This window comes from Salvelinus sp. IW2-2015, linkage group LG18, assembly GCF_002910315.2.
Source record: "Salvelinus sp. IW2-2015 linkage group LG18, ASM291031v2, whole genome shotgun sequence".
NCBI lineage: Eukaryota > Metazoa > Chordata > Actinopteri > Salmoniformes > Salmonidae > Salvelinus > Salvelinus sp. IW2-2015.
Window position 1 is genome coordinate 20,719,534 of NC_036858.1, and position 26,100 is coordinate 20,745,633.

Below are 26,100 nucleotides of genomic sequence, written 5' to 3' on the forward strand. Positions count from 1 at the left end.
GTCATTGTCCATTTGGAACACCCATTTGCTTTGAACTTCCTGACGATGTCTTGAGATGTTGCTTCAATATATCCACATAATTTTCCTTCCTCATGATGCCATCTATTTTGTGAAGTCCTCCAGTCCCTCCTGCAGCAAAGCACCCCCACAAAATAATGCTGACACCACCGTGTCACGGTTGGATGGTGTTTCTTCGGCTTGCAAGCCTCCCCCTTTTCCTCCAAACATAAGATGGTCATTATGGCCAAACAGTTCTATTTTGTTTCATCAGAGCAGAGGACATTTCTCCAAAAAGTCAGATCTTTGTCCCCATGCAGTTGCAAACCGTAGTCTGGCTTTTTTTTATGCGCGTTTTGGAGCAGTGGCTTCTTCCTTGCTCTTCCTTGTCGATATAGACTCGTTTTTACTGTGGATATAGATACTTTTGTACCTGTTTCCTCCAGCATCTTCACAAGGTCCTTTGCTGTTGTTCTGGGATTGATTTGCACTTTTCGCACCAAAGTACGTTTCATCTCAAGAGACATTACACGTCACCTTCCTGACGGTATGACGGCTGCGTGTCCCATGTGTTAAACTTGCGTACTATTCTTTTTACAGATGAACGTGTACCTTCAGACGTTTGGAAATTGCTCCCAATGATGAACCAGACTTGTGGAGGTCTACATTTTTTCTGAGGTCTTGCTGATTTCTTTTGATTCTCCCATGATGTCAAGCAAAAGGCACTGAATTTGAGTGTAGGCCTTGAAATACATCCACAGGTACACCTCCAATTGACTCAGGCTAATTGACATAAATTATCAGAAGCTTCTAAAGCCATGACATCATTTTCAGGATTTTTCCAAACTGTTTAAAGGCACAGTCAATTTATTTATGTAAACTTCTGACCCACTGGAATTGTACACAGTAAGTTATAAGTGAAATAATCTGTCTGCAAACAATTGTTGGAAAAATGACTTGTGTCATGCACAAAGTAGATGTCTTTACCGACTGCCAAACTATAGTTTGTTAACAATACATTTGTGGAGTGGTTGAAAAAGATTTTAATGATTCCAACCTAAGTATAGTATACTTCCGACTTCAACTGTATATTAATGAACAAAAAATGCAAATATTGTGATTTTAAGTCTATAAAGTCTATTTAAATGTAATAAAAATGTGCTGCACAGGACAACTAAGTTGGCGTGTTAAACCGTTGTATCGTGACCTGTGACACAAAAACTGAATACAAAAGAGGCATTGATCAATTGATAATTAAAAAAAAAAAAATCTTAGGGCTGCAATCCCGTTAACGGGATCGATATGACAATAGCCTGTGAAAGTGCAGGGCCAAATTCAAAACAACAAATTTCATAATTAAAATTCCTCAAACATACATTTATCTTATACCGTTTTAAAGGTCATCTTGTTGTTAATCCCACCACAGTGTCTGATTTCAAATAGGCTTTATAGCGAAAGCACCACAAACGATTATGTTTGGTCACCACCAACTCACAGAAAAATTCAGCCATTTTTCCAACCAAAGAGAGGAGTCACAAAAAGCACAAATAGAGATAAAATGAATCACTAACCTTTGATGATCTTCATCAGGTGACACTCATAGGAGTTCATGTTACACAATACATGTATGTTTTGTTTGATAAAGTTCATATTTATATAAAAAAATCTCAGTATACATTGGCGCGTTACGTTCACTAGTTCCAAAAACATCCGGTGATATTGCAGAGAGCCACATCATTTTACAGAAATACTCATTATAAATGTCGATAAATTCAATTGTTAGACATGGAAATATAGATATACCTCTCCTTAATGCAACCGCTGTGTCAGATTTCAATTTTTTTTACGAAAAAAGCAAACCATGCAATAATCTGAGACGGCGCTCAAAAAAATAAATAATTATCCGCCATGTTGGAGTCAACAGATCAACGATCTTCATCAGAATGCACTCCCAGGAATTCTAGTTCCACAATTAATGCTTGATTTGTTCGATAATGTCCATTATTTATGTCCAAGTAGCTACTTTTGTTAGCGCATTTAGTACACAAATCCAAACACTCGTGCAGGTCCAGCCGAACGTCGGACGAAAACTTCAAAAAGTTATATTACAGGTCGAAGAAACTTGTCAAACTAAGTATAGAATCAATCTTTAGGATGTTGTTATCATAAATCTTCAATAACGTTGCAACCGGAGAATTCCTATGTCTGTAGAAAAGCCATGGAACGCAGGTCGCTATCATGTGAAATGCGCATGACCAGGACCTGGCTCTCTGCCAGACCACTGACTCAAACAGCTCCCATCCGGCTCCACAACACAGTAGAAGCCTCATTCAAGTTTCTAAAGACGGTTGAAATCTAGTGGAAGACTTAGGAAGTGCAACATAACCAATATCCCACTGTGTATTCAATAGGGGCTGGGTTGAAAATTGACCAACCTCAGATTTCCCACTTCCTGTTTGGAATTCTTCTCAGGTTTTTGCCTGCCATATGAGTTCTGTTATACTCACAGACATCATTCAAACAGTTTTAGAAACTTCAGAGTGTTTTCTATCCAATACTAATAATAATATGCATATATTAGCAACTGGGACTGAGGAGCAGGCCGTTTACTCTGGGCACCTCTGGGCACCTTTCATCCAAGCTACTCAATACTGCCCCTGCAGCCATAAGAAGTTAAAGAATATATTATTTTTGTCACGCCCTGACCATAGAGAGCTTTTGTTTTTCTATGGTATAGTAGGTCAGGGCGTGACCTATTATTTTCTATGTGTGGTTCTAGTTTAGTTTTTCTATGTTGGTGTTTGGTATGATTCCCAATTAGAGGTAGCTGGCTATCATTGTCTCTAATTGGGGATCATATTTAAGTAGCATTTTTTCCACTTGTGTTTTATGGGATATTGTTTTGAGTTAGTGTATGTTACACRTCTTTGTTACGGTTCGTTGTTTGTTTCGTTCTTTCTTTGTTGTTTTGTGCATTTCTAATAAATAATATGTGGAAACCATATCACGCTGCAGCTTGGTCCGATAATTATTCCAGCGAACGTTGGGAACAATTTTGCGTAGAATGGTGTACAAAGAAACACAGTGAGGCAAACAACTTACCCCAATGGCAAATCGAATAATGTTTTTTGCTTCAGCCTCAGAGGCTGCCTTCCCCAGCATCTCGCTGTCATTTGATTCTCCATCTGTAATGACTATCAAGATCTTCTTTGCCTTTGGTCTGGATCCTCRACTCGTTGAAAAGACATCTTGGCTTTTTGATCAGAAAAGGTTGTAGATTAACTTTTTAAAATGTTGTATGGTAATATTCTGTATGTTGACTCTATGGGGAAATATACTGTAATATGTCTATATACTGTAAATATTATGCACTTACACAACTTTTTTGATGGATGCTGCCGTGTAAGTCCCTCCACCTTGTTGACGAATACTACTCACTTGATTATCCCAATTCATGACTTTAAACGAATTTAAGTCAAAATGTATAGTGCAATATCTTGAATACTGGGCAACTGCAAACTGTAAAAAGAAAGGGAACAGGTGTGTCCAAAATTATTGACACCCTTGATAAGGATGAGCAAAAAATACTGTAGTAGTGACTGCATCTATCAGTATAATGGAGACACAGAATACCAACAAGAAGCTTAGTCATATGAATACCTCAGTGACATTTGTATTGTTGATCTCGTCATAACAAATACAATTGCCAGTCTACATAAACGAATAACTACATGTTGCATATTTGACTAAATATTGTTAATATGAGCAATATCAGGGTTGTGGTCAATTATAATTGAAGTCACTCAATTCAGAGTGATTTGAATAAAACAAAAGGATGATAAATAGCTTCTCCTTTTCAGGTTATTGAGAAATCATTGAAAATATATGATTTTTTTCCCGACCTCAACCCTAATCACCAATGATATTTTGAGTAATCACCAATGAATGCAATTAAAACAGTGCATCTTTTAGCTTTCTTTCTATAATAACATGTAAAAGTAGTTCTTACCTTAGTATCCCTTCCCAGAAATTCCCTGATCAGATCTTTCTTTCTATAATAACATGTAAAAYTAGTTCTTACCTTAGTATCCCTTCCCAGAAATTCCTTGATCAGATCTTTCACGAAGGTTTTCATTTTTTCAAAATCACTTCCATGAACACTTCCTGAACCATCCAATAGAAAGGCTATGTCTGTTTGCCCAGGACATTCTGGTCAAAATGTACAGAAAAAGAGCAAAACAGAGCAAAAATAATGTGAAGTCAAATGGCAGAGACCCAAACCATTAGTCCTTCATGTAAATGCATAAATGCAATGTAATATTTAGGCATTGCGTTTGTCATTGTCACATTGCAATTTAACATTTAAGCATTGCATTTAAGAATTGGCACTGATAACCCTCCATAATTATGTGGCGTGCTGTGGCGTGACACACACAAAAAAGACAACATCTGTACCACAATAGGTCTATTTTATTTTAATATATTTAAGATTTGAAAGTCTGTTTATGAAACCTATGTTGACTCAACCAACCCGACTACCTTAATACAACCTTGGATTACCTTCCAGAGATGAAGGGACAGGTTGTCCCACTTTAAGACTTGGGTCAATTTCAAAGCACATCCCGTTGTAGGTGGTGATGGTTTTGCACTCTCTTGGGATGGTTGGTCCGCATACCTATAAGGAACAGAAGGTGGGGAGATGATGAACAAAATGATAATAATCACGAAAAGCAATGCACCAATTTGATTATGTCCTTGTGGTTTTTCATCAATATGGCTAAGACGTGAACACACATTCCACTCACCATGGTGTTTAGTGACTCTGGATCCTTTGTCATTGACAAACCAAGAGACATATTGATCCCATGACTGGGCACTTTAAAACACAACAGGGGAGAATTTGTGGTATAAACATCTTAGATTTGTATTTGTATTGTTAGACACCCCCCCCCCCCCAAAAAAAATATATATTATTCGATTTTCTTGTTAGAGATTAGTCAAGTACCGTCTCTCAACTCATCTCTTATTCTACAGAAGTCTATTGTCACTGTCAGATGAAAACCTCATATCTCCAAAATATAAACTTTTTAGCAAATGGAAAAAACGGCCATATTTTACTGTTAACAACCATACAATTATCAAACTTCAAAAGCTATTTTGAATACATTTTGTTAGTCCTAGAGTCATATAATGTTTATAGTACATTTAGGGAAGTAACTGATTTCATTAATCATTGGCAACAATAGAATTACAAGGTTTTCATCCGACAACACAGGTAGGCTCAACAGTAATCAAGAAATGTCCCATTCCTAATGAACAGACATATTTGAGTAGTATATTCTACCATACATACCTTGTATTGACAATGGTTTGCAAAATGAATCTCTGACCAGACATTGGTAAACCTGTCCCCTCCTATTTTGCGTATACTSCTCCAGGGGGGCACTTATAAGCAACCTAGAGGTCAAAGGTGTGTTTATGTTATAMTAATTGACAAAAATACAACACCAAAAATGATGAAGCCAATTTCAGATACATAAGACGCATGAAGACATTTTTATACAGATTTAGAACAAAGTTTACTTGATCTGAACGGTCTAGTTTTAGAACGTCTCAAGACGGCTGCTGGAGTTTCCAAGTTTCAACATGTCAAATCTTGAGCAAAATTTTTGCTACGAGACTGATCCATTTAGCCAATCYGAGAACAATGCGCTAACATTTTGTTTTAGCCTTGCAGCTATAGCTAGCCTTGCTTAGCCTTGCTAATATTTCTCTGACAAGTCACAAAGTCTCATCTGTTTGATCTGAATGCCTGGTCTTCAGTCAGCTGTTCTACAACACAACATAGATGCAGTAAAGAAGTCAATGGAACTCGACCAAAACAATGGAAATGGCATGGAAACACGTAGGGGAAAGGTGCCGTGGGGGAAAAATCCCGAATCTCCTCATTGCCCCACAGAAAAATGTGTCAACATTTAGGCTATTATTTATATGTGTATTTCACACTATGTTGAGGTAAAAATAGTGTTTTAATGCTTGTATGGATGTCATCCCATAGACTCATGCTGCTTACGGCCAAATCCTGACGCAACAGGAACTGGGATTTGTCGGACCAGGCAATGTTTTTCCACTCCTCAATTGTCCAGTGTTGCTGATCACGTGCCCACTGGAGCCACTTCTTGTTTTTAGCTGTGTAGTCATCTGCTGCAATAGCCCATCCATGACAAGGACCGATGGGTTGTGAGTTCTGAGATGCTGTTCTGCACAACACTGTTGTACTGCATTATTTGCCTCTTTGTGTCGCTCCTGTTAGCTTGCATGATTCTTGCCATTCTCCTTCGACCTCTCATCAATGAGCTGTTTTCACCCACAGGACTGCCACTGGCTGGATGTTTTTTTGTTCATAGCACCATTCTCGTGCGTGAAATGCCCAGGAGGCCGGACGTTTCTGAGATACTTGGGACCGGCACACCTGGCACCATCGCTCATACCATGCTCAAAGTCGCTTAGGTCACTTCTTTTTTTCCCATTCGAACATTCAATCGAACAGTAACTGAATACCTTGATGCGTGTCTGCCTGATTTATATAGCAAGCCACTACGAACCATTTCCGTGTACCTAATACACTGGCCAATGAGGAAAATTACATTTTTGAAAAAGAAAGAAAAGGTCAAACCWAGTCACTAGACTTGTCTCCATATGCTTTTTCTTACCTTTCTGGGCTATTCTGTACCACCTTGTATCCAAACCCAGCAGCAGCAGGTTTGCTGACATACTTCCAAGCAACTGGGTCAATGTTAAAAGCCAAAGCACCTTGAGGCACTAAGCAGAGGAGACAATATATCAGAAAGAGCATTACCACAACCCAAACATTCCACATTTTCTTTCAAAACATGTATGATAATCTATTTAAGAGTGTAAGATATTGAAACCGATCTCAAAAATCGGTCTCATAAACTTGACTGGGACAGCTAGTGGACAGCTAGTGTATATCCTCCACTCAGTGGCGGTTGGTGCCATTTAAGATGAGGCAGGACCAACCGCCACTGAGTGGAGGATATACACAGGTATACACCCTATACCCACTTTTTTTCAGTGGGCATTGCCTATACTCATTACTTAATCCCTACTGTTGTGTATTGAAGTAGTGTAGTGGAGGTATACGACTTATTAATTATGGAGGACAACAGAAAAACATGCACAAAGTAGCCTACACAATCGCAAAGGACATGAAATATATTCACATCTGGAGCACAAATAGCCTAATTTCAACAGTATTATGTATTTAACTAGGCAAGTCAGTTTAAACAAATTCTTATTTTCAATGACAGCCTAGGAACAGGTTAACTGCCTTGTTCAGGGGCTGACCTTGTCAGCTTGGGGATTTGATCTTGCAACTTTTCGGTTACTAGTCCAACACTCTAACCACTAAGCTACCCTTCCACCCTACTGAATATCATTTGCAGGCAGAAAGAGTGTGCTGCTCTCAACTGGTTGTTGCATGGAGCAGCTCACAAAATAARGACATCGGCACCTGGTAGGTAGGAAAGACGTTTCAACTTCTGGTATCGACCAGTAAATGCTAACTAAGACAACAATCAGTATGCAAACCAGGTATTGAAAAAGTTTGGTCCGTAATCTTGGTTAGTAGGCTATTTMCGATGCKCAATTCATTCGTCATGAACATTTRTAAAGGTTTTCCCCAAAAACCTTRCCAATAAAATGTTGACAYAAATGTAGGTCTACCTGACAGAATGATATAATGTTGATTTGTATCAATGGGGYGAGCATTTGTTTTGCTCATTCGAATTAAAGAGCAACTACAATCTCCCAGACCTCAAAAACAGTCTCCTGATATGGTTMAAGCATTGTTGTGGACTTAGAACATACATTTTTTWATTTTTTATTATTTGAGAGTGAAAATCAGACAAATCTATAGGAAGACAAAGGATTTTTCACACAGGGCGCATTTCCTTCACAAAMAACCCACTTCTCCAGACACCACAACACCACTGCATATGGCAGATGYAAAGACAGCAGTCACACACAGCATAAGCAGTCCATTCACTCMGACATAATAAGCCATTAGYTCAAAATCTTAAGAATACAAAAACACAACCATTAGGCTAGCATTTCCCAATCAAAATGTACAACTATTACTCGAAGGCAGACGTTTCCATACGTTTTCRCATGGTCTATCTAGCTAGCTTTTGTTAATGTGAAGTCAATGTGATTGGTTGACTCCACTGTCACTCCAACGTTTTGCCCTAATACAGGCAGATGGCAGATGCCTTCTATCAAGCTTCTGAACAACTAGCCAATGACCATAAACCACCATATAACATCCTTATTGCATCTTTTTTTAATCTTCTCTTTCCTTTCCAACAAAAACTGAAGAGATTAAATTAGAACATCTTTGAAAAGAATAATCTAATTATTACAAATGTTATTATTTTATAAATCCTTAGTCTTTCTCTGAAAGCGTAGAAGGCCCACATTGTTCCCCACTGTTTTTGGGTTAGTAATAATTTGTCGAGTGGCTTCATTTGCCCTGAGCATGCATTTTTTCACCATTCTGAATGTCTAAAGAATCTGTATCTTCTTCTGAATTATGATCACAGAAATACTGGACACTCCTATTATGTTGGCGATAAAATTCCAAACATGTTCTTGAATTGGACTCATTTTTCTGGTCTCATTCTTGACTCGGTCTCGGACCTCTTGTCCCCCCCCCCGGTCGTGGTCTTGACTCAGACTCGAATCCCTCCGGTGTTGAATCGGTCTCGCTTTAGGTCATCTCAAACACAACACTGATGTCTAATAAGCATTTACATGCATGAATTGATGACCTCTTGGTGACAAGTTGCAACACAGTACACCCACGCACTAAACCATTTGGCAAAATATACTGAACAAATATATTATCGCAACATGTAACAATTTCAAAGATTTTACTGAGTTATAGTTTATAAGGGAAATCAGTCAATTTAAATAAATAAATTAMGCCCTAAACTATGGATTTTACATGACTGGGAATACAGATATGCATCTCTTGGTCAKAGATACCTTAAAAAAAAGTTTAGGGGCGTGGATCAAAAAAACAGTAAGTATCTGGTGTGACCATCATTTGCCTCATGCAGCGCGACACATCTCCTTAACATAACGTTGATCAGGCTGTTGATTGTGGCCTGTGGAATGTTGTCCCACTCCTCTTAAAGGGCTGTACGAAGTTGCTGAATATAAGTGAGAACTGGAACATGGTGTTGTACATGTCGATCCAGAGCATCCCYAACATTCTCAATGGGTGACGTGACTGGTGAGTATGCAGGCCATGGAWGAACTGGGATATTTACAGCTTCCAGGAATTGTGTACAGGTACTTGCAACARGGGGCTGTGTATTATCATACTGAAACATGAGGTGATAGCTTATTCCTGCCCACACCATAACCCATAGCTTATGCCTGCCTGCCCACACCATAACCACACCTCCAACATGGGGCACTCACGTCCCTCACAATGTTGACATCAGCAAACCGCATGCCCACATGACGCCATACATGTGGTCTGCGGTTGTGAGGGACGGTTGGACATACTGCCAAATTCTCTAAAACGATGTTGGAGGCAGCTTATGGTAGATAAATGAACATTTACTGTAATTCTCTGGCAACAGCTCTGGTGGACATTCCTGCAGTCAGCATGCTAACTGCACATTCCCTCAAAACTTGAGACATCTGTGGCATTGTGTTGTGTGATAAAACATTTTAGAGTGGCCTTTTATTGTCCCCAGCACAGTGTGCACCTGTGTATTGATCATGCTGTTTAATCATCTTCTTGATATGCCACACCTGTCAGGTGGATGGATTATCTTGGCAAAGGATAWATGSTCACTAACAGGGATGTAAACYAATTTGAGACAAATATGCTTTTTGTGGGTATGGGACATTTCAGGGATCTTATATTTCATGTCATGAAACATGGGACCAATACTTTACATGTTGTGTTTATATTGTTGTTCAGTGTACTGTATATAACAAGCACATGTAGTGTAATTAATGCTTATATTGTAACAAGTCTTACAATACATTATGAATGTGATAAAGGGGCTGATGTTTATGCATCATGGACAGGTTCATAATTACACTACGTAAGTTTCATGTGTAAAAGCTTAGAAAAATGTTCATAGCTGTAAGCATGCTACAKTTTCAATAATACTAGTATGGCCCTCTATTAAAGAACTAGAGAACCCAACATGGTCTGAGGGAGGAAATAACCTGTGGCTTCATAGAGTTTCCTACCACAAGGTTTCAACATAAAATGTACGCTTGCATTTACTTACACCCTCACAMTATATGGAGATAGATTTCTATGGAAACAGGACTTTGGTAGTAGTGTAGCAAGCCCAAAGTCACTACTGTAGTAGTAGTAGTACTAGTAGTAGTAGAGGTAATAGTAGTTGTAGGAGTTTTGTACGAGGAGGAAAAATGACAAGTGAGAACTGAGGATGTCTAAAKTATATCAATGGATCTGCAAAAACTGGCACAAATGTAGTCTGTGGAGATGCAAGATCAAGACTGTAAATATATAACAGTAAGTTTTATGTGTAAAAGTATAATAGTCTCTATCAAGCATTTCTGTATGGGAAGACAATCAATCATCTGGGATTAGTATCCAATTGCTACGCATTTAAAGAAGCTTCCCTGACTTATTTTCCAACCTCTTTCCAAATGTACATGTTTTATGTCATTGGATGATACCAAAAATGACACAAAAAAAGTAAAATATTGGCAGACTATGGACTGAACATTATTACAACTGAACATTATTATTTCCAGCAATGTTACAGTAAATATGTTTTGCCTACCTGATAAGTAGAATGAAAGGGGTATTATCCAATCCATTGTCATGCTCCCATGAACACGCAAATGGAAGGAGAGGTCTGAGTTCTGAGGTCTTAAGATTGTGCCAGTTTGAGAAGAGGAACTTGATAAAGAGGAAATGGCTTCGGTTAACACTTTATTTGGATAGTTCCAAGTACCAGCTGAACTGATGGGGTGAAACTCTAACAATATTTGATCCAATCTTCTCCACTCTCTCTCCATTTAGCTTTCCCCCTTTCTCTTGCTGTATAACAGGATTCCCCAATAGGCGGCACGCGGGCCAAATTTGGCTCGCAGGTGATTTTATTTTGGGGAAAAAACAATAACAAATGTTTTATTTATTTATTATTTTTCATTGTTTGYCATAAAATACTGTAAAATCACCAGGGAATCAGATCAAAMTTATTTCAATTTAGGGAATATTTTCCTAAGTATTCCCACGCATAAATAGAGAGGCATAGGTGACCGTATCTCATTGTAGTCAAGGTTTGAAATTATTCTGTTTTTGTCAAATAATATACTATATGTATTTCTGAGTCGATTTGCGTTGTACCACCATCAGCTCAAGGAAAGTTTGTGCCACAGCTGAATGTATAATATTCCTCTCTTTCTTTCACTTTCTGTCTGTCTTTGTCTACTGTAGCTCAATTGGCCTTCTTGCTTTGTCCATATTTATCTGTTTTGCTACTCTTTATCTGGTGTGATAAAGGTTTACAAGTTTGAGGATCATGATGATGATGCTTATGAAGATAATGATTATTATTATTATTATTATTATTATAAAGATGACTATGATGAAGCACTTTTATTTGGATACTTTTGTATGCACATTCTCCCACAATTAATGTATGCAGTCAACAGAATATACAACCATTTTTTTACAGACTCATTTGTACTTTCATAACAGCCCCATGTTGAGGTCAACTGCTTTGCTCTCTATTTGCTGTTGGCTGCTGGTATCACCCGGTGGATATTCTTGATAATATTTACAGTAATTTCTGTTATTACTATTATAAATTCTCACAAATGCCTTATTTGTAAGAATTTGCCTTCTTGTTTGCTATAGTGCATTGTTCAGTGATACTGGTCTTGAGAAAAGCCTTTGAGTTGGAATGTCAACATTAAACAGTCTCCCCTCGTCTTGCTTTTTTTTCTATGGTAATATGTATCGACATCAACATCCAACAGTACATTCTAAATAAATAGGAAGTAGTCATTGCGCCGAGCAGGATGTTCAATGACGTTGCGTAAATTGTCAGTTACTTTGAAATACAATAAGGAAGGAAGCAAAGCAACATATTGTGAATACATACTTTATTCCATGGCTCCAGTACAAACATTATACTGAGTTAGGTGTTACAGACCCAGGCATAATATTACATGTTTTGTAAAAACACAACGATGGGAATCTCTTCACCTTAAAAAAGGTGTGAAATGGTAGGGAGAGGGAATGGAGGCAGAACACATTTTTTTTGTAATCTTCTCTCTGAAGCAAGAGCCCAAAGAAAGGTTTCCGTTRCTCTCTCTCTTTATCCGTACTGAGGTACCAAACGAGTAATGTTGCAGAGGGTCGAGTAGAGACGGCTTCTTAGGAGGTGCCGAATAAGACATGGCACTCCCCATGTGGGGGAGGGTGGCGGGGACAGGGAGATGGTGGGAGGGTTAGGAGAGGGATACTGGTGAGTGTCCATGCCTAATAAGCGTGGTTGGCCACGAACAGTGATTCTCCAGCGGCGGTGCTGTCTCCGGAAGCGACATACTTGCCRTGGCAGGCCAGGCTGTTGGCCTGTGGAAGGAAAGAATAACAACATAAGAACAACATAAACTTGTTTTCTGCTGATATTTTCTAAATGTGGAATTTACATTGTAGCTTCCTATACGTCTATAATATAAACATGTAGCCTCTGTACAGACATAAATAATCACATTTGAAATATGAGCAAAATATATGACAATATTTTATATTTTTTACATATAATGCCGAAAATATGACAGTCACGAGGAATATATGCAAAATCTATAAAAATAAAAAAAATGGAAAAATATATTTGGTTATTCATACCAGAGCTCTCTTGATGAACTCCTCCTGGGCAGCCTTGCCGTTCGCAGGTTTGCCACCCCATGCCTTCAGGGCGGATGCCTGGAGGGCACGGCCATAGGAAAAAGTCAATGCCCATGGCCTGTGCAGGGGACACTGGTTCATGACGTTCAGGTTGATGGATGCCTCCTCCTCAGACTGGCCACCGGACAGGAAGGTGACGCCTGTGGGTGAAGAGAGGAAGAAGAGAGGTTATTTGTTTTGTAAAAACCTACCTAAAGAAGATACAACAACACATTGTATATTTCCACATACAACACAATTGTACGTGAAATATACACAATAATAAAATATATAATATTGTAACTACATACTGTATGTGAAAGTGTCATATTCATGGAGAGTGAGTTTGTGTTTGTGAAAATGTGTCATAACATCGAGTGTGAGAGGGTGAAGGTGGATGTTTAGAAATGTATATGTGTATCGTGCTGTATAATGTGTTGTATTCAGTGTGTTGTCGGCCGCTCACCGGGAACTGCTGGGGGCACGGTGCGGCGCAGGGCCGTGACGGTGGCCATGGCGATCTCCTGGTGGGTGTACTTGTGTGAGCAGGAGTGTCCGGCAGTGACCATGTTGGGCTTCAGGAGGGTACCCTCCAGGTAGACATGGTGGTCGGACAGAGCCTTGTACATTGCGGCCAGGACCTTCTCAGTCACGTACTGGGTGCGCTTCAGGTCGTGGTCACCGTCGGGGAGGATCTCGGGCTCAACAATGGGGACAATGCCGTGCTAGAAGAAGGAAGAGGTCATGAGTACTAAAATACACTTTTAGCCAACGGTGCATGTTGTTGACCTTGACAGTTAACAGTCCAAACAGTAAAGCTTTAGTGGTGAGTGGCTCTCCTCCTATCTTTCCTCTCTATCCCTCTACAGCATGGATTAGCAACTTTGATGTGGGTGGGGGCCACAAAAAATCTGAACTCATCACGAGGGGCTGCAGTTGCTCGCCGGCCTACGAGCAAAACATTTTAATGGCCCCCCTCTTAACAGTGGAGAGACAATGTTTTAGTTCTATACATTTTGCCATGGGGTGTAGAGAAAATGTTGCTGTTTTAAAGCAAGTTTGATGCATTTCTATACATTTTGCCATGGGGCGGAGAGAAGATTCTGTAATTTTATAACTCATTAAATGCAATTCTACTCATTTTAGGGCGGGGAGAGGATTTAGCCATTTTTAATAGGATATCTGAGTGAGACTGACTAACAAAATCAGAGGGGCCCCCCGGCCGGTAATTCAACCATGATAACACGTTTAAATAGCTGGCTGCTAAATGAACTCATCAATCTAAATACATTTAGCTGACGTGGACTAATTGACTATCAGTGACTGACAAAACAAAAACTGCTGATGAACAACCAAATAAAAAAKTTGCACTTTGTGTATTTTACTATTCTAACTTGCAAGAGTAAGTTGAAACTCTGACTCCCGGGGGACGCCAGTTGCCCATCCCTGCTCTACACTTACCTATGTTTTCTGATACTGTGATTTTATAAAACTGTAATCATTTCTGAGGAATTTATAAGAATTTAATACATTTAMAATTGCTTATTTCATGAAAGTTTTAACCCACATGTTTCAAAAGAGTCAATGATTCTAAGGTAACTTGTGGGCCATAGGATAATTGCACCCACAACCTTGCCATTGGTGGCAATGTGCTTTAACTACCTGAGCTAATGAACTAACAAGACCCCCTGAGGCCTTAAGAAWGGGTTGTGTGATTCTTACCATCTGGCAGATACTGGCATAACGAGCCAAGACATTGCAATTCTCCATGATGGCCAGGCGGGAGGGGGTGGTGGAGGTGATCTTCAGCACACAACGCCACTTGGCGAAGTCACAACCGTCCTTCTTGTACTGGGCGCAACGCTCATACAGGCCATCCAGACCTGACGGAGAAATGGATTGAGGCAGGGAGAGAAAATAGAGATGAGTATGGTATCTTGGCTTGTGCYAACCAGAACCTATCTCAAGGCACCTTGATGTACAAGTACATGCCCAGGACAGTAGTCTATTGCAGAGCCTTACCCCCAATCTATCTCCTTATTGCTGAGTGCCAAGTGAAGATGTATAGGTCCCATTTTTACAGTCTTCAGTATGACCCAACTAGGGATTGAACTCACAACCTTCCAATCTCAGGGAGGACAKTCTAACCATTAGGTCACTAGGCCACTGAGTATTCTAGCTAGGTTGGAATAATATATAATCATTTTTGATCTTATAAACAAATTATTGTATGTTGTTGTACTGTATGTATGTATTCCCATTAGTGGGYAATGCCATCGATTCTTCCTATTCTTCCTCCTTACCCTGGGTGGTGGTCTCTCCGTTGGTTCCAGCGAGGGGGACAACACCTTTGTCAACCTTGATGCCTACAAGCCAGCCTCTGGACTTGACGTGCTCGGGGAAGGTCTTGCCGGCATCGGTCTTCTGGTACAGGGTCTCGTGGAAGAAGATGACGCCACCAATGCAAGGGGCGGCGCGATCGTCGGCGGTGAAGAGGAGCTGACGGTACAGCCTCCTGTTCTCCTCAGTGTTCTCAGCATTGATGCTCTGGAAGCGCTTGGCAACGCTGCCTGTTGGGGGGAAAGAGAGATAGGGAATGAGGGTTAGACTCACAGAATGAAATAGAACAAATATTATGTTATATCTCTTTGGTTAAACTGAATTCCCGAATTTGCACAAATCAGTAGTTCAATTGTCCTTAGCCATGTGAATGAAATAAAATGAACTTGAACTGAACTATGAAACGGTTGTAGCATTTTAAGCTGAAGTGTGGTATTACTTGTTGGTTCTCATGAAATGTTTTGAAGAAGTTATAATAAGGTGAAAAAACACTCATTGTGTACATTGTGACAATGTAGTTGATCTGATTATGAGTATGTKTTTGCATGTCATAAAATATGGGTGCATTTTCTTTCCATAGGTGTGTGTGTGTGTGTTTAATATTGTGTGTGCAACCAGTTTCTGTTGGCCAGCTTTGCGTACCGGTAGACTCGTCAGCGGCGAGGATTCCCTTGCCCTTGGCGACAATCTTGAGAGCGATGTCACTGAGCTCCTTCTTCTGATCAGGAGTGAGGAAGGGGAACGCGTGAGGCATTTTGACTCTTATCAGAAGGAAGTGAAAGAGTGGGGTGACAATGTTTAAAATTCTGAGGGGGGGGGGGGGGGGGGGAGGGCTTGAGATACACAGAAGCGCATACAGAAATAGATAAGTAGCAAATAAACAAAGGTATATTTCATGAAAAGCAGTCAGTGACGTGAAAAGAGTGTAGACTACTTTTACCGTAAAATTACAGTATGTGGAAAGGTTCAAAGAAAAGGGAAGTAAGCTGTGGATGAAGAAAGTGGCAAGTGTTTGCGTCTGTCCGTTTGGGTGATTGTCTGTACGTCATTCGAATGTACTCTTTTTGTCTGTCTTCCTCTCTTGTAATATATAGGCTTAACATGCCCCATAATCTGTTTCTCTATCTGTCAGTTTGAGAGAGTTAWATGACTGTTGTTGTCTGTCTGTTTGAGAGTGCTGTGGTTGCCTGTCTGTATGTCTGTCCATTTGAGATTGCTGTGTGACTGTTGTCTGTCTTTCTGTCTATAATTTGCACACCTGCCTACTGCATGTTAAGCTCTGGTATCTGTTGCAGCAGCCACCCCCACAGCCATGATAGGCATGTGAATGACTTTTTCCATTTTCTAGTCTCTCTTAACCCTGACCTTTCCATTGGCTGCTCCCCCCTCCTCTCCCCTCCACTACTCACACTACACCTCCTTTATCCAACCCTGTCTTGTTACAGTACCACTCAATCCAATAGGTCAAACTAAATATAAACATTGGAACACAGCAGCTGTTACCAAAGCACCTCGTGTTTCTCTCAGAGTGGTTATGTAGAAGGGTACTGTGTGTGCATGTGTGGGGCCTCCTTCAGTCGCTAACTCAGATCTATATAGATAACATTATGTGCTGTAGCTTTAGTACAGTACAGTTAAGTACAGTATAGGCTAAGTTAAAAGTGTGCAGCGTGAGTAAAAACAATTAGTGAGTAATTTCCACTTTTTGGTCGAAGCAGGCTAGCGTAAAGCAAAGAAATAATGATACCTAATGTAGCAAAGCAACATTGTGGTATGCTAGCCTGAGTGAGCATTTWAGAGATTCATCTTTTTAGGAATGTTTTTAGCATAGAGATGTGTCTAATGCATGCATAAAATGTTGATTAGCATTGATGCACCATTTGATCGTATAATAACAACAATGCTAGAAAATTCTACTCGTGCATTTGCTCTTGCAGTTTCATATACGTTTTATAATGCCAGCATACACTGTTTGCAGTGCTCTTTCAATTCTATATCACACACAATATAAAGTACAAGRAGCCAGAGCTATCCTAGATTTWWWWAAATAAATACATGCTTTTATTCTTATTAAGATATGATAAATATCTTAGTAAGATATAAATGTTGGGGGAAAAATTATGAATTTCCCTCTTATTGAGATATGATTCGATTAATTTACCTTGGAGGGTTGGAGGAGAGCTGGGAGAAGAGAGGGGAGAAGATCCGACTAAAGTTCGCGACAACCTCCTGGCCCGCTTGGGACACTTTTTATCCTCCTATTGTGACCCCTCACATTTCAGRCGCCGGCTAAAAAAAGAATGGCAAGCAACCGGAGAAGGGCGGTGACATTAAAAAAAACGTGCTAGTGTAACGCAGCTAGGCGTCCCATGCTATCTGGGAAAGGGCAAAGAGGGAATCAATGGGCGATGAGCAGGAGATGGTGAGGAGAACAAATAAGAGTGGGTGCACATTAAATTATATGATATATGCCATTTAGCAAACAGTTTTATCTAAAGCGACTTACAGTAGTGCGAGCACACATTTCCATATGGTGATCATCATTACGTTGCAAAAACCATGCTCTACCAACTGAGCCACACAGGACCATATAGGAGTAAAAAGAGGGTAATATGAAGTCAAATCAATGGAAGAGAGGGGAAAAGAGCTGAGAGGCCATGGGATGAGAGAGTTGGGGAATAAATGTAGACAAATATTCAGGTTGGAATAAAACTATCAACGATAGATAATCAAGATTCCTTTTCCTCCATCTGCAATACTCAATAAACCGCTCAACTCTCACAATAAGCCTGCTTTATTTTGCATGCTGATAATAACTTTCATGAATAATAATTTACACACTATGAGTAAATAGGTATTTCATTATTTGTAAACATTTATCAGCATTACAATTCATAAGCATATATAACATTTATAATGAATGAAGACGCATTTTAAACATGTATAAATGTTCATGAACATTTACAATGGCTAAATAATGAAAGTTATTATAAAGTGTAACTAGTTCAGTTATTATAAAGTGTAACTAGTTCAGTTATTATAAAGTGTAACTAGCGAACCAGCTGTGAGTTCACAGAGTTTCACCAGTTTGAATGTTCTGAAAGAGCAACATGGCTAACCTACTCATAGAAATCCAATCCTGACATGGTAGCACTGTGTGATGATCCTTGACCTTTTCTTGACCTTCTATGGCCTTTGCTTGGCAGGAGGGGATCAGGTGGGTGTCTTGGCAAAGGTTGTACATGCATGAAAACATTGGACTTGTCTGACCTCGAGTTTGTTTCACTTTCTGACCCTGTATATCTTTGTTTATTTGTGAAGTTTACTCACTGTTTGTTTTTGACATATCTCATCTCCTTTAAATGTTGTGTGGTGTATGAACGAAATCTGAAGGTCTTGTGTGTTCACTGTGAGAGTAAAAGTGGGCTGCAGCTGCCAAATGCCAAATGTTGGCCAAATGCCGGGGCAAGTCACAATGTGATATGAGACAGCTCATGTCACACATCTTTAGGGTTGTGAAAAGCTGTTRGTCGTGTCTGAAATAGTATTCGAGGTAACCTCAGTTTTACCATGGAAACCTGCAGTACGTTTGCTGAGGCATTACCAACAATGACACACGGCCGATGTGTCGGAGACTGAGGCACTGAAATAGGCCGTTGACTTCCTGAAAATAAGCTTTCTCGCCTTTAGCTTTCTCGCCTTTAGTGTAGTCTCAAATTACGAAATATATCAAGAGCATGGAATAACCAATAGTGAAGAAAATAGTATGTCTCTTTCTAGGATTACATTTTTGTCCTTTTATATCTCATGCAATTTCAACATGTGCTTCACAATGTGGTATTTAGGACTTAACAAATTAATCAGTTATTAATGCGTTTTAACTTGCATGATTAGTCATATCAAAACCATATCAATCAAATCAAATGTATTTATATAGCCCTTCGTACATCAGCTAATATCTCAAAGTGCTGTACAGAAACCCAGCCTAAAACCCCAAACAGCAAGCAATGCAGGTGTAGAAGCACGGAGGCTAGGAAAAACTCCCTAGAAAGGCCAAACCTAGGAAGAAACCTAGAGAGGAATCAGGCTATGAGGGGTGGCCAGTCCTCTTCTGGCTGTGCCGGGTGGAGATTATAACAGAACATGGCCAAGATGTTCAAATGTTCATAAATGACCAGCATGGTCAAATAATAATAATCACAGTAGTTATCGAGGGTGTAGCAAGTCAGCACCTCAGGAGTAAATGTCAGTTGGCTTTTCATAGCCGATCATTAAGAGTATCTCTACCGCTCCTGCGGTAAACACAGTAAATAAGAGCATGTAACTTCAACGCAACATGAGGGSAAAGGGTAGTTATTAAAACTGGGTGAGAAATTTCTCATGTGTTTATGATAGGGATGTAATGATTCACCAATATGCATTGGTCCCCGGCAAAGGACCCCAAACCAATCCAAATGTAGCATGCACCAGAAAAACAAAAAATAGTCCGAAAATCTATTTGAATTGCCTGTACACCATTTTTTTTGCCCAAATTATTATCTAATATTTTTCGGATAACTGTGTCCTCTCCTTCAGTGTAAAACTAAGCAAACTAAGTCGAACTAAGCAGGGGGGCAGCGGTACCGTCGAGGTTAGAGAAGTGGTAAACAATCAGAGCTTTGCCGGATCGAATCCAGTGCTGGCAAAGGAAAAAAATCTGTCAATAAATCAGGTGCCACTTACTGCCGGTGTTCCCTTGAGCAAGGAACTTAACCCCCTAAACTGCTCATTGGGTGCTGCGCTCTGCTCCAGCCTCTCTAATGTGTGTGTATATTGAGTGTTGGATAAAAGCAGAAGACAAATTTCTATCTCGCATGGACTTACAATTTATATCTTAATTATGTTGGCAGTCATTGATCTACAAGTCATTTTGAATGCCGAACAACCCCAGGCAAAATCAGTACCATTGACAAATTGCACACTGTGCACTGCTTCGCATGCTGACCAATGAGAGGTAGGCATATTCCTGATCTGTCACATCTGCGTGTCACCTTTAGCATTCAAATGTTTGTCAAATAGCTTGCACAATATAAAGCTTTATTAGTTGAGTGACAACCAATGTAATTGTCTTGGTTATTTTTATCAAATGCCTGTTGAAAATAAACGTAGTCTAAGCTACCACCGGAGACACAACACTCATCTGGCTATAGGTAGGCTACATGGTGATTGGGGCTTACATTAGATGTTATTTTGATTGCTCAGGTTCACCATCAGCAATAGTTTTGGTAGTTTTGGTTGAAACAATCAGTATATGAGGTTATTTTTAGATATGCAGGGTGAAGTTGCTCATTTCATAACGAGTACAGCAATAACCTTCGCTACCAGCACTGCATGGTAGATGCGGGAGAAGAAGATAAGCTCACGCCGAGTCCATCAAAACTTCCAAAACTTCCTAAACCACTTGATTATGAGACGGGTGAAATCCGAAGTTGTGCTATATATTCATTAGCAATTTTTTAAAGATAAATATTATACATTACTGTCTCTAACACTTTTAATCTGCAAAAAATGACAAATGATTTATTGGGAGATGGTAAAAAAATACACACACACACAGAGAGAAGTCAGCTCAGACAGATCCTGCTCAGAGAGGCCCAGTTCATGATCTCCATCAGCAACAGAATTTAATTTGGAATGGAAAATGAATAATGTTAGTGCAACAAATGTTAATGCATCAAATTGTATCGCATCGTGCAGAATCCCATCAATTCAATCCTCTGATCGAACCGAATCTCACCAAATCGTTTAAAACTAAAACGTTTCACTCCTGTATTGTATCGGAGCCCATGTATCTACAGTATWTAGCCCATGTAGATACCATTTTGTTGTGTTATAAAGTGGGATTAAAATGGATTGAATTGTAGTCTTTGTCAATGATCTACACAACATACTCTGTCATGTCAAACTATAATGGAAAATAAAACACTAATATATCTTTATTAGATAAGTGGCAGCAATTACAGCTGTGAGTCTTTCTGGGTAAGTCTCTGAGAGCTTTGCACACCTGGATTGTACAATATTCAGCCATTATTCTTTTTTTTTTAAATCAAGCTCTGTCATGTTGGTTGTTGATCATTCAGGAACATTCAATGTCGCCTTGGTAAGCAACTCCAGTGTAGTCATTATTTGGCCTTGTGTTTTAGGAAATTCACCTTTCAGCAGGAACATTTCCTAAAACACAAGGGTGGTACTCAGTAATGTGTTGTATTGGATTTGTCCTAACCATAACACTTTGATTCATGACAAAAAGTACATTTCTTTGCCACATTTTTTGCAGAATTACTTTTATGCCTTTCTGCAAACAGGATGCATGTTTTGGGAATAATTGTATTCTATACAGGCTTCCTTCTTTTCATTCTGTCATTTATGTTACTATTGTGGAGTAACTATAATGTTGTTGATTCATCCTCAAGTATCTACTGTTTTAAAATCACCATTGGCCTCATGGTGAAATCCCAGAGCGGTTTCCTTCCTCTCCGGCAACTGAGTTAGGAAGGGCGCCTGTATCTTTGTACCCATCTACCAATAGCTGACCTTTCTTGCGAACCATTGAATCTGTGTTTGAAATTCACTGCTCGACCGAGGGACCTTACAGATAATTGTACAGTATGTGTGGGGTACAGAGATTGGATAGTCATTAAATAATCATGTGAATATGTGACTTGTTAAGCACATTTTTACTCCTGAACTTATTTCGACTTGCCATAACAAAACGATTGAATACTTATTGTCTTAAGAAATGTTGGCTTTTCATTTTTAATTCATTTGTATTTAGCTATTGTATTTCGAAACAGCTATTGTATTTCGAAAAACATAATTCCATTTTGACATTATGGGGTATTGTGTGTAGCTCAGTGACACAAAATCGCAATTTAATCAATTTTCAATTCTGTCTGTAACACAACAAAATGTGGAAAAAGGGGAGTGAATATTTTCTGAAAGCACTAATCAAAATACATGATCAACTATTAGAAAATAATAGAAATTATAAACTAATACTTGTGTTTTCCCAGACATATTAAAAAAGGAAGGACTATACTGTAGGCAGAAAAATGATCTGATGAACCTACAGTATAGGGGAAGTGAAAGAAAAAGGAGAAATGGTCTGATTATCTTGGACAGACTTTTTTCTGTTGTTTCTTTTCACAGTAAGTGCATATGGAGTACATGATGTGGTCACGATAATTATCATAATGAGAGAAAACACCCTTAAAACTTCTTTGTGATTGGGGGCAGCATTTTCACGTTTGGATGAATAGCGTGCCCATAGTGAACTGCCTCCTTGTCACGCCCTGACCTTAGTTATCTTTGTTTTCTTTCTTTCTTTGGTTAGGTCAGGATGTGACGAGGGTGGCATGTTTTTTTTGTCTTGTCTAGGGGTTTTTGGAAATCTATGGGGTTTTGGTATTGTCTAGGTATGTAGGTCTATGGTGGCCTAAATTGGTTCCCAATTAGAGACAGCTGTTTATCGTTGTCTCTGATTGGGGATCCTATTTAGGTTGCCATTTTCCATTTTGGTTTTGTGGGTTATTGTCTATGTTGATGTTGCATGTCTGCACTCTGTGTTTTATAGCGTTCACGTTCGTTTGTTATTTTGTATAGTTTGTTTGTGTTCTTCGTCTTCTATTAAAAATATGTATTCACATCACGCTGCGCTTTGGTCTCCTCACTACGACGAACGTGACACTCCTACTCTGTCCCAGATGCTAATATATGCACATTATTCTTACTATTGGACATAAACACTCTYAAGTTTCTAAAACTGTTTGAATAATGTCTGTGAGTATAACAGAACTCATATGGCAGGCAAAAACCAGAGGAAAAATCCAAACAGGAAGTGAGAATTCTGAGGCTGGTCGATGTTCAACTCATCGCCTATTCAATTCCCTGTAAGATATGGATCTGTTTGCACTTCCTACGCCTTCCACTAGATGTCAACAGTCTGTAGAACAAAGAATGAAGCCTCTACTGTGATGTTGAGACGGATGGGAGGTGTTTCAGTCATTGGTCTGGCAGAATGCCAGTTCCTGGTCACGCCCATTCCAAACGATATCATCTTGCTTTCCATTACTTCTAGAGACACAAAGGAATTTTCCGGTTGGAACGTTTTTGGATAGTTATGATAATAACATCCTGGAGATTGATTCTCTACTTAGTTTGACCAGTTTATTCGACCTGTAATATAACTTTTTGAAGTTTTCGTCCGAGTTCGCCTGCGTGCTAGCAAAAGTAGCTACTTAGACATAAGTAATGGACATTATCGAACAAAACAACGATTTATTGTTGAACTAGGATTCCTGGGAGTGCATTCTGATGAAGAACATCAAAGGTAAGGGAATATTTAGGATGTAATTTTGTATTTCTGTTGACTCCAACATGGCGGAGAAATGTTGTTATATCAGAGCGCCGTCTCAGATTATTACATGGTGTGCTTTTTCCATAAAGGTTTTTTGAAATCTGACACAGCGGTTGCATTAAGAACAAGTGTATCTTTAATTCTATGTGAAACATGTATCTTTCATCAAAGTGTATGATGAGTATTCCTGTTTTTAGATGTGGCTCTCTGCAATTTCTCCGGATATTTTGGAGGCATTTCTGAACATGGCGCCAAATATAAACTAAGATTTTTGGATATAAATATGCACATTATCGAACAAACCATACATGTATTGTGTAACATGATGTCCTATGAGTGTCATCTGATGAAGATCATCAAAGGTTAGTGATTAATTTGATCTATATTTCTACTTTTTGTGACTGCTATCTTTGGCTGGGAAAATGGCTGTGTTTTTCTGTGGCTATGTACTGAGCTAACATAATCGCTTGGTGTGCTTTCGACATAAATCCTTTTTGAAATCAGACATGTTGGCTGGATTCACAACATGTGTAGCTTTAATTTGGTGTCTTTCATGTGTGATMTCATGAAAGATTGATTTTTATAGTAATATATCTGAATTTGGCTCGCTACAAAAGCCATTTTCTGGCTTTTGGCCAAGTGGGACGTTTAGCGTCCCACATATCCCAGAGAAGTTTTAAAGCACATTAGTTGCTCTGAAAAGGTATGGGACAACAACTCTGTATGCACGTATCATGAGGTCATTACCATCCATTCTATTTCTATTGCTACCACTTCCCTTTGTTTATGTATCACGAGCATAGCCTTGGACAGTTTTATTAGTTACTGATAGCTTGCAGACACAACCATATTAATGGCAATGACTGCATACTCAACATGGAAATGATGTGCACTCACATGGGATATTATATTATGAATTAATCAATTAGTCAATTAATCAATCAATTATTTTAAAGGTACATATAGAGCTGTTTCAGCAAAGTGAGCCAAATATACACAATATTAGCCAACAATACATATAATGATCCAAAAATATATCTTTACAGAATATTTTTGTTGGTGAGCATTAAGTTTATACCGAGCAAACAGGGGACGTCCTAAGGACATTAGGTGACATTCCCATTAGTTCCCTTTAAGGGATTCATGGAGAACATTCAAGGAATATTAAAACATTACGTTAATAACAGGATGTTCAAGTACAGGTCCAGGTTTGGTTGCAGCATAACATTATAATAAGGTAATTTGATGTCCATTAGGGAACGTTACGAAAAGATTATTATCTGGTTCTGATAGGACGGTATCCATGGGACATTCAATGACCACAGAGGGACATCTCATGATGGTCAAGAGAACCTAACATGAGGGTCCCAAGGGAACGTTCTTTGGGGGACGTTTGTATAGTTCCCTGTAAATTACCAGGACGTCACTAAGGACCATGTCAGGACCTTTTTCAGACATTCTCAGGACTTTCATTTTACTAGTCTTGAGGTCGTGGCGTAATGATCCCAAGGGAACATTCTCTAGGAGACCTTTATCTAGTTCCCTATCAGGATGTCACTGAGGACTATATTAGGACTTTTTTGGGACGTTTTCAGGACTGTAATTTTAATAGTCAGTAGTATGTTGCTGGACGGTCCAAAGGGAACATCCTTGCCAACAAAAATGTGTCGGTAGGACATCCCCAGAACGTCACAAAATGGTCAGCTAAAGAAGTCAGGACGTTGTGTCATGGCCCCCTGGAGGTTTTGTCTAGTTCCCGTTTGTTCCAGAGACATCTTGGGAATATTTTTAGGACGTTCTTGTGATGTTGTGTCATGGACCCCTCAAGGTTTTTCTAGTTCCTGTCTATGAAAACTTCCAAATGGTCTAAACCACTTGATTATGAGAAAGGGGTGAAATCCAAAGTTATGCTATATACTCATTAGCAATTATTTTTWAATAAATATTGATACCTTACTAGCTCTAACACTTTCATCTGCAAAAATGACAATTTAATTAGTGGGTGATGGTGAAAAGCAAACATTGACTGACCCCTCCCCAACTGATAGTGGGGTGGCAAATTCCCAGTTTCCCTTATGGCTCAGATCAGGGTTCTACATACACCATAGACATATACATAGACATATACAGTGCCTTCGGAAGGTTTTCAGACCCCTTGACTTTTTCCACATTTTGTTACCTTACAGCCGTATTCTAAAATGGGTTAAATATTTGTTTTCCCTTAGCAATCTACAGACAATACCCCATAATGACAAAACAAAAACAACATTTTTACTCATTTATAAAACATTTAAAATAGAAATACCTTATTTACATAAGAATTCAGKCCCTTTGCTATGAGACTCGAAATTGAGCTCAGGTGCATCCTGTTTCCATTGATTTTTTATTT

The 26,100-nt window shown here is 39.2% G+C and overlaps 2 protein-coding genes across 2 annotated transcripts in view; both read right to left on the reverse strand.

The window, feature by feature from the left end:
* The window catches only part of LOC111977683 (integrin alpha-X), an 86,840-nt gene extending 75,875 nt beyond the window's left edge, over positions 1 to 10,965 (reverse strand). Inside the window, 8 exon segments of the mRNA XM_070448383.1 lie at positions 3,100 to 3,250; positions 3,374 to 3,516; positions 4,079 to 4,206; positions 4,558 to 4,672; positions 4,803 to 4,873; positions 5,351 to 5,454; positions 6,711 to 6,819; positions 10,860 to 10,965. Of these exon segments, the coding sequence (XP_070304484.1) occupies positions 3,100 to 3,250; positions 3,374 to 3,516; positions 4,079 to 4,206; positions 4,558 to 4,672; positions 4,803 to 4,873; positions 5,351 to 5,454; positions 6,711 to 6,819; positions 10,860 to 10,902 (864 nt within the window). The 5' untranslated portion in view covers positions 10,903 to 10,965.
* A 1,207-nt stretch (positions 10,966 to 12,172) lies between these two features.
* On the reverse strand, positions 12,173 to 17,565 carry LOC111978232 (fructose-bisphosphate aldolase A). Its single transcript, XM_024008180.3, has 7 exons — positions 17,478 to 17,565; positions 15,959 to 16,077; positions 15,280 to 15,546; positions 14,699 to 14,859; positions 13,443 to 13,701; positions 12,938 to 13,137; positions 12,173 to 12,661 (listed from the first exon to the last, which is right to left on the reverse strand). The coding sequence occupies exons 2-7, from the start codon at positions 16,068 to 16,070 to the stop codon at positions 12,569 to 12,571; spliced, it is 1,092 nt and encodes a 363-aa protein (XP_023863948.1). The 5' UTR covers positions 16,071 to 16,077; positions 17,478 to 17,565; the 3' UTR covers positions 12,173 to 12,568.
* Between the last annotated feature and the right edge of the window lie 8,535 nt (positions 17,566 to 26,100).